Below are 15,570 nucleotides of genomic sequence, written 5' to 3' on the forward strand. Positions count from 1 at the left end.
AATGCTTGGCTCAAAAAATCACGAAAAACTCGGAAATTAAAGCAAAGGTTTACAGACAAGGCGCAAAGCTCGGATTCGTTGAAAAAAATATTCCCATGAGATTTTTTGCATAATCACTTTTATGAGATACATCAAAATAAGGTTCAAGAGGTCGACCAGGCGAAAAGTCAAATTTGTTTAAAACTTTTTTTAACGAAAAACTAAAAAAATTTGTATTGAAAGATCCTTCATTATTTCAAAAAATATCAAAAAACTCGGTATTCAAGTGCAAATCAACACCCATGAAAAAAATTAATTATCCAGTAGCTCCTCGCCCAACATATGACGTTTGATGTGACAACATAGGTCACTTTCCAAGTTTTGTAGATCTTGTGAGATACAACTCGTAAGTTTTTTTTGCGTGTATTTAAATAAAAAAAAATGTTGTTTTCTTGTGTTTCTAAATAAATGTATATGAGATATGCGTTGTAATTTATTTCTAGAGTCCTATTCCTCTCTCTACCTGTTTAAAAGTTCAAAGAAATGACCAGAGACAGAGATCTTTGAAGTAGGACAATACACGACATCACGTGACCACTACACTTCCTTCGGCAGATTAGGGCTGAAGAGAGAAAGAGTTCTTCCAGACATTCCCCAATGTACCTATTAGTATTAAGGCCAGCTCCACCTAACATAACAGGATCTGTATGTGCTTCCAAAGAAATGACCCCCTAACATTATACCTTCACTACCAATTTGTACTCTAGGAGAAAAGCAACATTTCCAAACCTTGCCTGTTGAGAGGCTGGGGATATCAGATGAACTGGGGTGTATACAATGAGAGTAGTGGGAATTACATGGGGATCGATGTCTTACACATTCGGTGAAAGGTCTCGAGCAGGTTATTAAAGCGATGCATATCAGTAAAATTGATACTGGGTGTTGAAAGAATGCCTTATGGTGAAAGGTGTGTAAAGAAGGAATTGTATAGGAAGATCCAAGCCGAGAAGAAGAGGCACTGGAGGAGACTGTGTGGCAAGTTAAACGAGCACATCTAGGGTGAAGGGAACAAGATCGCAATGAAGCATTTTAACGCCTGTGCTTAGTATGATATGCCGTTTGACCAGAAACTTGAGACAGTCACCGAACTATTTCATAAGACGGTGGCATGGTGTGCGGAGAGAAGTTCAGGCTAAGCTTGGGATTCCATTTACGTTGGATTGACTGGTTTTCTTTTTTGTATATTCCCTAGTAAAATTAAGCCTGATGCTTTTTATATTATTTTCTTATAGTTGTTCTTATCTTATTTCTATATCTCCTAATATTGCCTGACTTATAAATTTCTCTTCAACGTGCTCTCTGAATTTTTTCTTAATATTTTTAATCTACACTTTTTTACATTTCGATTTATTATTTTTAGGCGTTACTAGTTCCATTTTAACTTGTTGTTATAGAAACACTCTTTTGACTTGACTTTATCAGTTTCTTTTTCTTGTACTGGATGTTTTTTAATAGTATAATCTTCTTTTTCTTTTTTTATAGAAGTAACCAGCTTCTTGGCTCTTTCTTTTGTTTTTTACGTTCATTTTTATCAGAAAATCCCTGCATTTTAAATCATTATTTGTCATTTGGTTGACGTTGAAAATAAAATAACTAGGTGTTTTGATTAATGAATGAGTTACGATTGATCTGCATTTTCGATTTCAAATCTTTATTGATAGTTCGTCAAAGAATTTATTTATTGTAAATATTCAATTAAGAATTCTTTTTCTTAGCCAAAATTATTGACCTAGTATAATAATAATTTTATTTTAAAAAAATGCACATTTGTAGAAGATGCAGCTTTTATGGTCCACTTTCTGAATATTGCAATGATTGAAACTTCTCCTGACTCATTTCTGTCCGTTTCTACTACTTCTACTACAAGTACTGACATACTGCCACCGCCACCCAAGCGTCAAAAGGTGATGGATACTTCCATTAATAAAAATATTAGTTTAGAACAAAAGAAACAAATAGATATGGATTTACTTAACCTATGCAAAGACTCGTTTCATCCGTTTTCCATAGTTGAAGAACGAGCTTTTATAAAGTTTGCAGAGTAGATTCCTGGATATAAACCGCCAACAAGAAAAACTTGTTCGTTACTTCAGGAATGTTATATCAAAACTGAGCAAATTATTATATACTTCCATTAATAAAAATAGTTTAGAACAAAAGAAACAAATAGATATGGATTTACTAAACCTATGCAAAGACTCGTTTCATCCGTTTTCCATAGTTGAAGAACGAGCTTTTATAAAGTTTGCAGGGTGGATTCCTGGATATAAACCGCCAACAAGAAAAACTTGTTCATTACTTCAGGAATGTTATATCAAAACTAAGCAAATTATTAGATCACAAGTTGTTAAGGAAGTAGAAAATATTTGTATTACTACTGACCCCTGGACATATGAAGTAACTAAGAGTTACATCGCATTAACAGGACAATATTTAACCAAAAATTTAGAATTTAAAACGGTTTTATTAGGCTGCTGCAATTTTTCTGGAAACCATAATTCAGAAAACATCTTTAGAATTTAGTGAAATTATTAATAGTGGGGTCTAAAACGAAAAGTAAATTTTGCAGTAACTGATAATGCCTCAATTATGGTCAAAGCTATTAAAGATGTTTTGGAATGAAAACATTTAAATTGTTTTGCTCATACGTTAAATTTATTGGTGGAGGACGCACTTAAATGCTGTCGTGTGCAAATAGATAAAATAAAAAGTCTTTTTTTCGAAAATTCGGCAAAAAAACACATTTCAAAAAAAGTACCTTATCTTTAGATAGGCTTTTAAAGTATCAATTACAACATAACAAAGTTCCCAAACGGCCAATCCAAGACGCGGAAACTAGGTAGAACTTCACCTATTACATGTTAAAAAGAATGACCGAGTTAGAAGAGGCAATCCGTTCCACATTGGTATTAGTTAATACAGACTTAGACTTAGACCAAATCTAAATAATGAAGACTGGATTATTTGTTCTCAACTTTCCCAAATTTTACGACCTTTTAAAGAAATAACAAGTACAATGAGTGGCCAAAAATACTTGAAGGGTAGTTCAGTGATTGTTATGGTACGCTGCCTGCAAGAATCTTGCAATAAAATTTTAGCAAACGGCAACCTTACATTCATAGTATCCGACGTAGTACAATTACTAATATCGGGTTATATTGTTTAGTTTATTTTTCAAGTTATAATAAATATATCCTTCATTAGTTTCTTTCACTTCAATAAATATTGTGTATAAACGATAATAGCCATTATGTTTGTTTATGTAGGTACTCTCTTACTTGAAACTACTGTTAAACAATCATAGTAACTTGTTTACGAAAATCGGTTTACGATAAAAACTTCAACGACCCACCTCTACTCGATACCTCTGCCCTTACTTTGATTCGGTGCTTTGACGAATCGAGAGATCGGGAGACGAGACGTTGCCAAATAATTTTGTATGAAGCTTTTTTATTGTGGCATCATATGCAGTTAAATATTTTTAATGGGAATAAGGTACAATGTAACTTTAAAATAAGCTTATTGATTTAGATCAATGTAGCTTTATTGTTTAGATTTTTAATTCGGAAATCGTACTTAAAATACGAAACATTAATAAATTTTATTTATATAAAACGATTTCCGAAGTCTAAATCAAAATGTTATCTTACACTTATTGTAAACTAAAATTGTGGCATATTCCCAATAAAAAACAGTAAGCTGTCATTTAAATCCATTTCGCCCAAATTTGATTATCTTAGAATATTGTTCAAATGCTAAAAAGACAACAGGTCAAATAAAACCAATAAGTTTGGCAACGTTGAATTTCCCCTTTTTTATTATTTCAACTCATTCATTTTCGGCGATATAAAGGGCTGACCTAATATACCTCTCTCTTTTTAAACAGGTGTTTCTCACTCCATCTCACGTAAGGTCCATACCGACCATAAACTTTTACCTATACTGTATACTGTTAGTAGGTATCGGCACGGCCCGCAACAAAGGAAAAAAATACAGGGATGAGTGCCTTAAGAACCGGCAAAATAACGCAAAAGATAGAAAACATAATACGTTGTGAAATAAAAAGAGATGGAAGTAGTAGAGCTGAGAAATTATCGATATTAACCTATAGTTTACTTTACATTACATTAGATCTATCGAAAGTTTCCCACCTTTAAACGTTAGCTTATGAGCTGGTTGACTTCAGTCATAGTAATACGTATCACGTAATGTAAGTAAAACAGTTTAAGTAGGAGTATTTTTTTATCCAAAATTAAAATATTGATCAATAATAAACTATGATTTGAGACGTCGCATACACTCGTCTCAATACAGAATTGTCATAGCTTGTTATTCTGTATTCGTCAACACAGAATTAATTATCAAATTACTACTAATTAAACTGTTTACTTACATTTGCTTTATTGCCTTCAATCAGTTTTTACTTTATGCGAAATTTAAAAAATGTAAATGTTCGACGTCATACTTGTAATATTATAACTGAAGTCAACTAGCTCATAAGCTAACATCTAAAGGTGAGAAACTATAGATAGTCCTAATGTAATTTAATGTAAATTAGAGGTTTCTATCGATAATTTCCCACCTCTACTACTTTCATCTCTTTTTATTTCACAACGTATTATATTTTCTATCTTTTGCGTTATTTTGCCGGTTCTTAAGGCACTCATCACTGTATAATAAAATATGTGTATAAGATGGAAGGTAACCGTATATACGCCTTTCTGACTATTGGTCGTCTTCAGTACGGTGCAGCCAAGTTAGAAAAGGAGCAAAAAAGATTCCAGGGCAACAACTAACACGTCCACGGAGGAAGCTAAGCTACTCGAGGAAAGGAATACCAAACGTTTAGAACGTTTCAAATAACAAGAAAAGATTAATGCGAGTTAATAACAAAATAAAGTTAGTAAGTATCGGCATAGCTCGCAACAAAGAAAAAAATATATATAATAAAATATGTGTATAAGATGGAAGGCAACCGTACATACGTATTTCTAACAATATTGCCACAAATTGGTCGCATTGCTCCTGTAGTGATCCTTTCCCAAGTTAACATGCACCTTTTCTAACTTGGCTGCACCAATAGTCAGAAATACATATATACGGTTGCCTTCCATCTTATATATTCCAACTTCGTCTAGGTCTTCCTCTCTTTCGCCATCCATGGGGTATCCATTTTAGAATTCTTTTCGGCAGTCGCTCCCCAGCCAATATCTGTATATGGCCATATAATATTGTTTTGTTTTAACATCGTCTTCTTTTCATCATGTACCATGTCTAACCAGAACATTGGTTAATATCATAGCTATCTTAATTTTATTCACTGCTACTCAAATAACACGCTTGTATCAATACCATACAAATCTCGCAAGTTCTTCAACCATGAAGTCGGTCTTCGTCCTGGTCTGCATTTGCCTGCTATTTTTCCTTGCATATTATTTGTAGCAACCTATATTTGGCACCTGTCATTACATGTCAGAAGTACTCCAGCTTTCTCTTTTTGATACTTTTTATAATCTCAGTAGTCTTGCTAAGACATTCTAATATTGTGAAGTTTCAAATCTTCTTCACCCAAGATACTTTTAAAATTCTTCTATAGCACCACATTTCCAAAGCCTCAAGACGATTTAGATCTTTAGAGTAAACGTTGAAAAGCAGAGGCGACAAAAGGCATCCTGCCATACTCCTCTTTACCTGTTTTCCAAACCGTCTACTGAAACTGATGTGAATGATTCTAATACAAATTTTTAATCATACGAACGTCTCTGCCGTCCAAGCCAACGTCTCTTAGAACTTCGATTAATATAGAGTGCTAACACGATCGAATGAATTTTGGAAGTCAAAAAAACAACAGTACATGTCTACAGATGTATGACGACGATATATACAGATATATCTTTGTGTAAGTACGTTCTTCCCAAACAATGTCTCTCTCGTTCCAAACCCGTTATGGAAATCAAACTGTGTGTCACTTAGGTATGCCTAGCATGTATTATAGATACGGCCATATATTACCTTTAGAAAAATTTTCATTAACTGGCTTAACACACTGATAATTATATAATCATCACAGGTTTTTGCTGTTGTCTTCTTAGGTAGAGCTATGAACAATGAATTGAACCAACAATTAGGTAGGTGTCCGCTGGTATAAATGGTATTGAAAAACGAATGGTATTGTATGGCTTGTATTACCTCAGAGCGTGTTTTTAGGGGTCTGTCACAGTTAGTGATATCCGGAGGTGAACTAATCTTATCATCTTCGAATAAGTTCGTAATGTAATTATCCCATTCTTTAAGTTTATCCTCTACTTTAACATCGTCTGCTATTGTATATTCTGTACATGATTTCTCTTATGCGGTAGTTTGTTGCTCTTTTTCACCTTGACTTTCCAGCTGAACCTCTGTTTTATTTTTTTCTGTGTTTCACTTTCTCTGTTCATGTTTATTTAGCCCGTCAAAAGTTACTTAGGCATTGGTCTTTTTCTTCTTCCTTTGACATTACAACTCGGGTTAGGTATTTATGCTCCATTCTCTTACGTTCATCGTTCTAAGTTAGTCTTAAATCGTTCTAGATTAACATTTTTTGTTGTTGTTTTTGTGCCTTCTAAACACGTTTCTAGTATGCCAGCCACACAATGGCTACAGAAACAATTGATGCCACTTAAATGGCAATGAAACAAATAGTTTGTCTGTAGTATATTGACAGGGAGTGTTAAATAAACAAAATGTCATAAAATTGAAGATTATAATTGTTAAACTTCATCACACGTTTACAAGTTCATAAATAAGTATAAATATAACTTATGTTTATATAGTATATTAAATAAATACGACTGATAACTTCAAGTCTGTCATCATAATTTAAAACTAACATCTATATTTGTTTTTGCATTATGATATGGCAAAGTTTTTTAAAACCATTGATATTGCCAAAAACAAACAAAAATAGCCAAGCTATTATCAGAGCTAGGAATTTTGTAGAAAATAAGGATTTAATTTGACTTTGATTATTTGTTGACTTACCCGGAAATCGAACAAAGTGGCATACAATTTGAGTGGTGTTTGCCTCTACTGTTCGGTTGTCTGGTTTTTTCTTATGCATTTTAATGTTGAGATTATTATTAGCGATTTCCATGTTGGGTTAGATTACTTAGATTAGAGCATTATCTCGTTTGTTGAGGATTCCATATGCTTTTATTTCTATGCTCCTGTTCTTTCTGTTCTCATTTTTCATTATGAGATATAAGGCTGATAGTACTTGCTTAGTTCTTAGACTTAGTCTGTATTTGTGGAGTTGATCGATGGATTTTTCTTATATATTTCTGGTTACAAGTTCTGTAGGATGTATTATAAACTTCTGAATTTTAAAGTGGCAAGATGTCCTTGCATTTTTGAGGGTCGATTTTATTATTTCCAATTATCTACATGAAGTTTGGGGACATCAGGTCTGACTTTCTCATCAAGCCACCCAAAAGTCAATCGCATCTTCCCAGAATTTAATAGCCAATTCGATGCACACTACTAAATAACTAAGGAGGTTCCGGTAACAGAATATGGGTGGAATATCTTTATTATAGCAAAATATTCCTCACCCAGGGAATTAAGGAAATGTAATTCTTAAAAAAAAACACGTCAATAAGCAGACAAGCCAGTGTGAGGTGTTAAATGCCACAAAATCCTCAAACTGTCAAGTTTTAAAACAAAATTCGGTGAACCCCAGGATAGTGGGATAGAATATTTGGAATATCGCATTTATATGTCAGCCAGTACCATGAATTCTAGTGGAACGAAAATTTTACTATGAAAGTAAAAAAAATTTAGGTTGCAATATTTAATTCAAAAATACTATTGTCAGAGGGTAAATTTGCAGATATTGAATTGAAAATTAAAATTATAAATTGGAGCGTGACCGAAAAAATAAATAAGTATTGGTAATAGGATTTTTTTATCCACAAAAATCCCGCCAACTCCAAATCTTCCAAACTCTGATAATACAAGACAAAATAAATTTCAAAATATAAAAATTAATATAGCCATATGCGAAAAATTATTTAGAGATTTGATGATTTAAATATCACATTACCATCTTTGGTACAAATATAAACGTAATTGTTATATGCATGTAAAATTATAAAATTTATCAATTTCTTGTAAATTAACTCTTGGTAAACAGTAGGGTGTAAAATTTTAGTGGTACCAAGTGGTTTAATATAATGGAAATATACTGCATCCCTTTACCATATAAAATCCCACTAGTGTGGGACACCCTATCACATCCCAACAAATCTCTCCTAGTGCTTGGTATGTGGCCTTGGTAAGTTGTTATAAAAGTGAATTTAATGAACAAATAAATGCTAGAAGATTCTTATATATCCATGGCAAGTGAATTATTACAAACGTTGCAGTTAGTCGTAAAGACAAAATTAAAATTATAGGGAGTACATGTATGTGCTAATTCAATACCAATAGTCAGAAGAATTATACCAAGGTACATGTAAGTTTTTCTTTTGTGTTAATGGTCTTTCCCTAGTAAATTCGTTGGACGTCCCAATTTGAAGCTGCAAGTTTAGCAGTATTGCTGTATTAACAGCATAATAGAGAATGACGTTGGAAATAATAAAATAATGACAATATAAAATAAGGTAATATTAATCAATGTATCCAAATTTTAGTGATATTTTTAAGGATATGAGAGATGTTAAATAAATTGCTTCTAAACTTAAGACAGCTTCATAATTATGTTTAAAGGGAATTTATCACCATCCATAGTTCGATGGTTCTATACAAAGAACATTTTTGGATCTCCCAAGGCTCCAGAAATTTATATAATGAAATATATAGCTAAAAATAATTGATTATTCACAGTAACGTTTTTTTATGTTACAAAGCAAAATATATCGCAACTCTAAACAGTAGATTTGCTATCGTTTTCACTCCATACATTATAGATTTATACCGAGGGTACCGTTTGTTCAATACTATTTAATGTAAATTATTGTTTTTTGAGTACTTTAAAATAAATCAACAGCTACAGCAACGAAGTCCAAATAATTTAAATAAGTCTAAAATAATCAAAATAATATCGATTATATTTTCGTTATGTGCTAATATGTCTTATATAAATGCTCGTGAATTCGAGTGAGTTTAGTAAAGATAATTCTAAACAACTAGTTATTTGAATTATTTATTCATTATTCTAAAACGATGTAGAAATCTTATCGATTGAGAGGACGATAATAATCACCATACCGAAGTTGCAGTCGTAGTCGCAAAGTACATAGTTCAATCGGTAGTTAACTATATCCCATCTCGATAGAGTAGTCGGTGTGAGATTCAATTCAAAACCGTTCACTACCAACCTATTCAACGTTTATGCCCCATCATTCAGCGATTGAAGAAAGATTATTTAGAAGCATTTTACAAAGACCTTATAGTCTACAAGACCATGGGAGATTTTGAATGAATGACCCAGAATGAATCACATATATGTAATAACAACTTTGGAAACTATGCCGTCAATTCTTATCGGTACGTTAAGGTATGGGGGTAAGTTTTTTTTGGCCAAACATTTTTGTACGCCATTAATAAACTTAGGTAGGTATTACAATAATAATGATTTGCGACCTAATGCCGTACAAAAATATTGGCACCAGGAGCAGAGAAAATTTTTTATTTTCGGAAAAATGTTTCCAGATTTTCGGTAATTTTACACAGTACGGAATTCATACACAAAATTTCGAATCAGTATATAGATTATTTTTTTTTGCAACGCCGTACATTTTGGCTGGTACAGGGGTGAGAAATTTAAGGCGCAATTCTTAATTTTAACCCCCATGCTTTGTGTACCGATAAGAATTGGCGGCATTTCTCTCCGTCTCTTCCATATCTTCCTCTCTGTCTTCAGCCTTCTACCTTTCCTTCCACTACTAATAATTTCATATTCCCCGTTCTTCTGGCTATGTGACCGAAGTAATTTAGAATTTTCCGAAAAAAAGGAGAATATAATTGTGAAGGGAAAAGTCATCAATAATTTGCGATATGCAGACGACGCATTACTCCTAGCTTCTAGTCAAGAACATCTACAAACATTTATTGACAGTGTCCTTAAGAACTGTAATGAAATAGGTCTGGATCTGAACATACGAAAAGCCAAAATACTCGTAATAAGTAAACTATAGAATTTAAAATCGTCTTTTTATATAAATGGTACAAAACTTGAGCAAGTTGATCAAATTGTTTATCCTAAATATCAGTTAAATTCTAAAGCAGGGAGTCACGGTGAAATTAAATCCAAAACTGAGCAGGCCAGAGCAGCTTTCAGAAGGATGCCCAAGATAGTATGTAGCCTCATCATCATGCTGGCTTTACAAACAAGCCTATCCACCTCAAGACTTTCTCTCCAGTCGTCCCTATTAATCGTCGTCCTCCGCCTAGAAAGTGTTTCAATACTTCTCATGACTTCATTCGATAGCTGAGACTTAATTTGGTCGCTGCTACGTGTTCTCAGTCTAACTATATACTATCGAGTCTGCGACTGTGAATACAAATGATCTAAATCACCTTTAGGCTTTTGAAATGTAGGCTTCATATTGCTGGAACGTCTCAGCAAGAAAAACGAGATCATAAAAAGCATCAAGGAGAGAAAGTTAGAGTACTTTGGACATATAAAAGAGGTCCCAAATATAGGTTGCTACAAAATATTATACAAGGAAAATGGCGGGCAAACGCGGTCCAGGTTGAAGAAAAACTTCATGGTTGAAGAACTTGCGAGATCGGTATTCAGATACCGATCCAAGCGTGCTATTTAGGGTGACAGTGAATAAGATTTAAATAAGTATGATAGTAACCAACGATCTGAAAGATCATGGTATATAAAGAATTCCCACCGAGAATTCCTTCTTTCGAAATTCCTTCCTACTCGGTGTGCGGTGGATAAATTTGAGTTTACAGGTTCAGTAAACAATCAACTAACACGCCAACAACCAAGGCGCAAACCACAGCGGCCCTCAAAGCCAACATAACCCATGCCATCGGTTAAAGTCGGCTTGATTTAAGCACCAGTTATGGAAAATTGGACATTTCGGATGTGCGCTACCCAACGAAGCCACGGCGAACATTTGGACGATATTATATTTATATGTCTTTCAAACGAATAAAAAAAACTTTGATGATATCCAACATATACTTTTTTTGTTTACCTAGACTTAAAAGTAGGAAGCGCTTGATTAAAGTTCTATATTTAGATAACAAGAAGCCTTCATTAACATTAAGAAATGAGTTATATCGCTTAACCACATTTACTTTCTTAGATCCGAGTGAACATTTTTGCCGTAAGTCAACTACTTATTTGGATCCGGAAACTATTGTAAACGTAAATATTATCGCCCCCCAAAATTCAGTCCAATATAAATGTATCTTAATGAACAAACATATTTATAAAGCAGTTTCTTACCAAATTTTAAAACAAAATATGACAAAACAATATTATTATAATAGTTATCAATTAGGGCTAACACGTTAAAAAATAATAATTGACTGCGATTTAAGAGCAAACAAATTTATCGATAAATTCCCTCTAAGCTAAGTATATAAAGCAATAATTTAATAAAACATCAACCTTTATATTTCCTCTTTCCTTAAAAAATTGGGAAATGTGCCTAGTACCCAAAAGTATTATTTTTAAGTTTTTTTTTTAACAAAATTGTTAATCTATTGCTTTAGTTTATACGTAAAAACCATTTACCTTAATAATGTTTTATTATTACCTTTAACAGCCTTATTATAATATCAAAATAAAACCTTATTCAATATTTCATTCTCTAAAAAAATTAAATAATAATCACGTTATCATTAGGTGTTAATTTTCGAAACACTTTAAAGATTACTCTGTGGCATTGGGATAGTCTGTATTTGTTTCCACAGTGGTCGAAATGAAATCCAAAGACAGGTTATGTCTTTTCCTTCTTCTGATCTCCGGTAGCATTGCAGAAGTATTGAAGTATGAGAAATTTCTGTTGTATTGTTTGTTGAGTCTTTGGATGAACTCCTCCTTTAAAAGCCGAAGACACCTTTTAAAATAAAACAAAAAAATTAATAAACGTTTTAACATTCAAATAATTACTGTTTCCCATAATAAAAGAATGTATTTTACTATAGTATATATAAAAACGTAGCGGTAAGTTTAAACGGACGCTACTAAATATGTAAGTATCAATTTCTTATTGCGTTTCCGTATCTATGATAACAGATATACGGATTAATTTCCGTTTCCGTTTAGGAGAACAAACTCATTGACGCAATATTTTCAAAGATATAAATAATGTCCACAGGCAGCCAGAAAGTTACGAGTCAATTTTTTTAGAGAGCAGAGAGGAGTCTACATTCTCTTCAGCAGGGTAAAAAGGACTAACGGCATAAATACGTTTAGACGATAACGACTTAAACAAGAGTTAACAAGAGCTTTTGAATTCTGAAGGCGTTTTAGAAGCCTAGTCAATTCCTTAAATACTTCACAATTGTATAATCAAATTTAGTTCCCATAAATTTCTTGTTACATGTATGCATTAAGTGACATAGAAAAATTAACCACACAGTAATATTGAGTTTATTACAACTGAGGCGCTCAGAACCAGAGTGGCCCAACCCACAATTATGACATATTAGCGATATTGTGTTTGGACATAGAAATGAGTATAATCTTTCAGTGCCACAGTAGCCCAACTCAAGTTTCGCTACCTAATAAAAGGTGGCGACAGTATTCTGTTTTGGCTTTGACTGGTTGTGCGACTTTGTTGGTGACATAGTGGCCCAAGCTGGTTTAGTTGTGGGTTGGGCCGGTTTGTCATTTTTTAGTTTGTCATTGTGTTACATGCGGTATACACAAACCTCTTAAAGTGTTTGCTTTTTGTTGAAAATATGTGTGTAATTTAAATCAATTTAGTATTTATTTTAAATATGTTATTTAAAAGTGGTACGTAATTAGAAAGATTTAATACAAATTTGAAAGTGGTAAAGAGTTTAATAAAAATTTCAAGTATATATTACTGAAATTACGTTAGGTGACAATTTTCTTAATGTATAATTAAAATTTTGAACAAACTCTTCATTCACAGGTAAGTATATTATACTTTATCTGCTACTACTTGCTACGTCATATGGCGGTATTTTGGATTTTTTAGTGCATACTAATTTGTTTGTTTTTTACAGATAGTGAAAAAGATCCATTCGCAGCAACTAAATCAGAATATGTACCCTCTAACGACTTTTCTAATGTACAATCAGGCAGATCTGATATAATTGCAAAAAAGAAGAGCAAGAAGCGACTAAGAAACGAATGTCAATGGAAAAAAAATATAAGAAAATTGGCCAGAGCAAAGGGCGAAACTTATTTGTCTTTTTCCGGACGACAAGTACCAACCAACGATTTTACAGCCATAGTGTGTTACTGTGCTAACAAAATGCCATCAAAAAATCGAATCTAATCGACAAAAACTTATTTTGAAGAATTTTTAAATCTAAACAGTTTCAATTTGCAATCAAGCTACATCTTTTCGCGAATTAAAGTAATTAATACAGAGAGAACTTACACCAAAAACATCCAACATCAAAATCGTTTGAAAACAAGACAGTACAACATATTTACCATCATAAGTAGTGAAGATTTTAAAGTTTGTAAGGAGTTCTTTTCTTTAAGAAGGTGCTTAAGGTATCTGATGGAAGACTTACAACAGTATTAAGTAGGAAATGTGATGAACCACCTCCAGTTGATTAAAGAGAAAAACATGTTCCTCATAATAAAAGTAGTGTAAATAAAATAAATGAAGTAAAAACATTTATTGAAAAATTTCTTTCTTACGAGTCTCATTATACTTTGCATAAAAATCCTAATAGAAAATTTCTATCTCCAAACTTGTGTATAGCTAATATTTCTAAGCTATTTAAAGAAGAAGTGGATCAACCAGTAACACGGTGGGTCTTTACTGAAGTCTTCAACGAGTTCCATTTGCATTTCATGTCCCTATACCAGATTCATGCAAAAAATGTGATAGTTTTGAAATGAAGATAAAGAGCTTAACAAACCAGGAGGAAATAAAACAATCTAAAGTCGAAAAAGAACTAAATCAGAGAAAAGCCGAATCTGCCAGAAGTGGTCTAAGAAATGACACTAGTTTAGCCAAGGTCAGTAGTAAACAAGTGACAACGATTACTTTTGATTTGATGCACATTTTGCCAACACCTGAGTTGACCACTAGTGTATGCTATTATAAAAGGCAACTTTGGACTAATTCTTTTGGCATCCACAACATGGGTTCAGGTAAAGTTTATATATTTCTATCGAATGAATCAATTGCTTCCAGAGGCCCACAGGAAATAGGATCTTGTTTACTATATTACATAAAACACTTCGTTTCCACAAAAAAATTGATAATGTATTCCGATCATTGCAGTGGATAAAACAGGAACATACAATCAGCTGCATTAAATTATTGTTAATGATCCAACAAATCCTATTGAAGAAATTGATCACATGTTCTTAGTGAGTGTACACTTATACTTGCCATGCGACGAAGATTTTGGATTGGTCAAAAGTTCTATAATGACATTTACGTTTCTAGTGATTGGAAAAAAGTAACGAAGTCAGGAAGAAAAACAAATCAATTTATCATGGATATGCAATCCCAAAACTTTTTTTCCACTTTGGATTTGGGAAAAAATATATCCAATCGAAAAGTATCCTTAAAGTGGGAGTAAGGTAGAGAGGCTTAAAATAAAGTGGTTGCAATATGAAAAAACAAAGCCATTTATGTTTAACTACAAGTAGTCTAACAATGAGTGTGTTCCTTTTTGACATTTCTAAAAGAACCACAAAAAGAATTTTGACTTTGGAAACCCTATATTCATATGGTAATTCTATAACTGAGGCGAAGAAAGATTTATTAGAACTGCTACCCTTTGTGCCTCCAATACACCATGAATTCTACAAAAAACTAAAAACTTCTATTGTTGTAAGGGATATTGTATGAGTGAAGTTCGTAAAAGAAGATGGTTAGGTTTACCAAAAGCAAAGACTGTTCATTTTACAGTTTGTTTAAAAAGAAATAAATTTTATGGCAAATTCTTGCTATTTTAACTTCTTCTATAATCAATTTTACTACAAAGAGTAACCTCACGTAGAACCAGAGAACATAGTCTAGTAATTCTAGGCTTTTTAGACATCAAAAAGTTGGCAAAATTTAAAACCGTTTTATCTCCATTTGACGTTTTTGGGGTTAGAACAGTCTGGCTCTGAGCGCCTCAACTAATTTCTAAAAATATGGTCGTTAGAATAAGTTAGGACAAAAAAGCAGTGATTTTTGTAATATCGTCTATTCTGTTCTGTTCTTTAAACCGTTTAGGTCACCAGAAAATTCAAGGTTGCATAGGAATTTAAAAAATTTCAATTTATATATATATATATATATATATATATATATATATATATATATATATAACGCTTTGGCCTTGACGGTTTAAAATACTATTAAACATTTATTT

At 32.6% G+C, this 15,570-nt stretch overlaps 1 protein-coding gene across 1 annotated transcript in view; it reads right to left on the reverse strand.

The window, feature by feature from the left end:
- Window positions 1-6,767: 6,767 nt before the first annotated feature.
- LOC140439805 (xylosyl- and glucuronyltransferase LARGE2s-like) overlaps window positions 6,768-15,570 on the reverse strand; it is a 36,493-nt gene continuing 27,690 nt past the window's right edge. Inside the window, exon 11 of the mRNA XM_072529949.1 lies at window positions 6,768-12,104. Coding sequence (XP_072386050.1) covers window positions 11,918-12,104 — 187 coding nt within the window. The 3' untranslated portion in view covers window positions 6,768-11,917. The remainder of the gene's footprint in view (window positions 12,105-15,570) is intronic.

The sequence above is a fragment of the Diabrotica undecimpunctata genome, chromosome 4, assembly GCF_040954645.1.
Source record: "Diabrotica undecimpunctata isolate CICGRU chromosome 4, icDiaUnde3, whole genome shotgun sequence".
In the NCBI taxonomy this organism is placed as follows: Eukaryota; Metazoa; Arthropoda; class Insecta; order Coleoptera; family Chrysomelidae; genus Diabrotica; species Diabrotica undecimpunctata.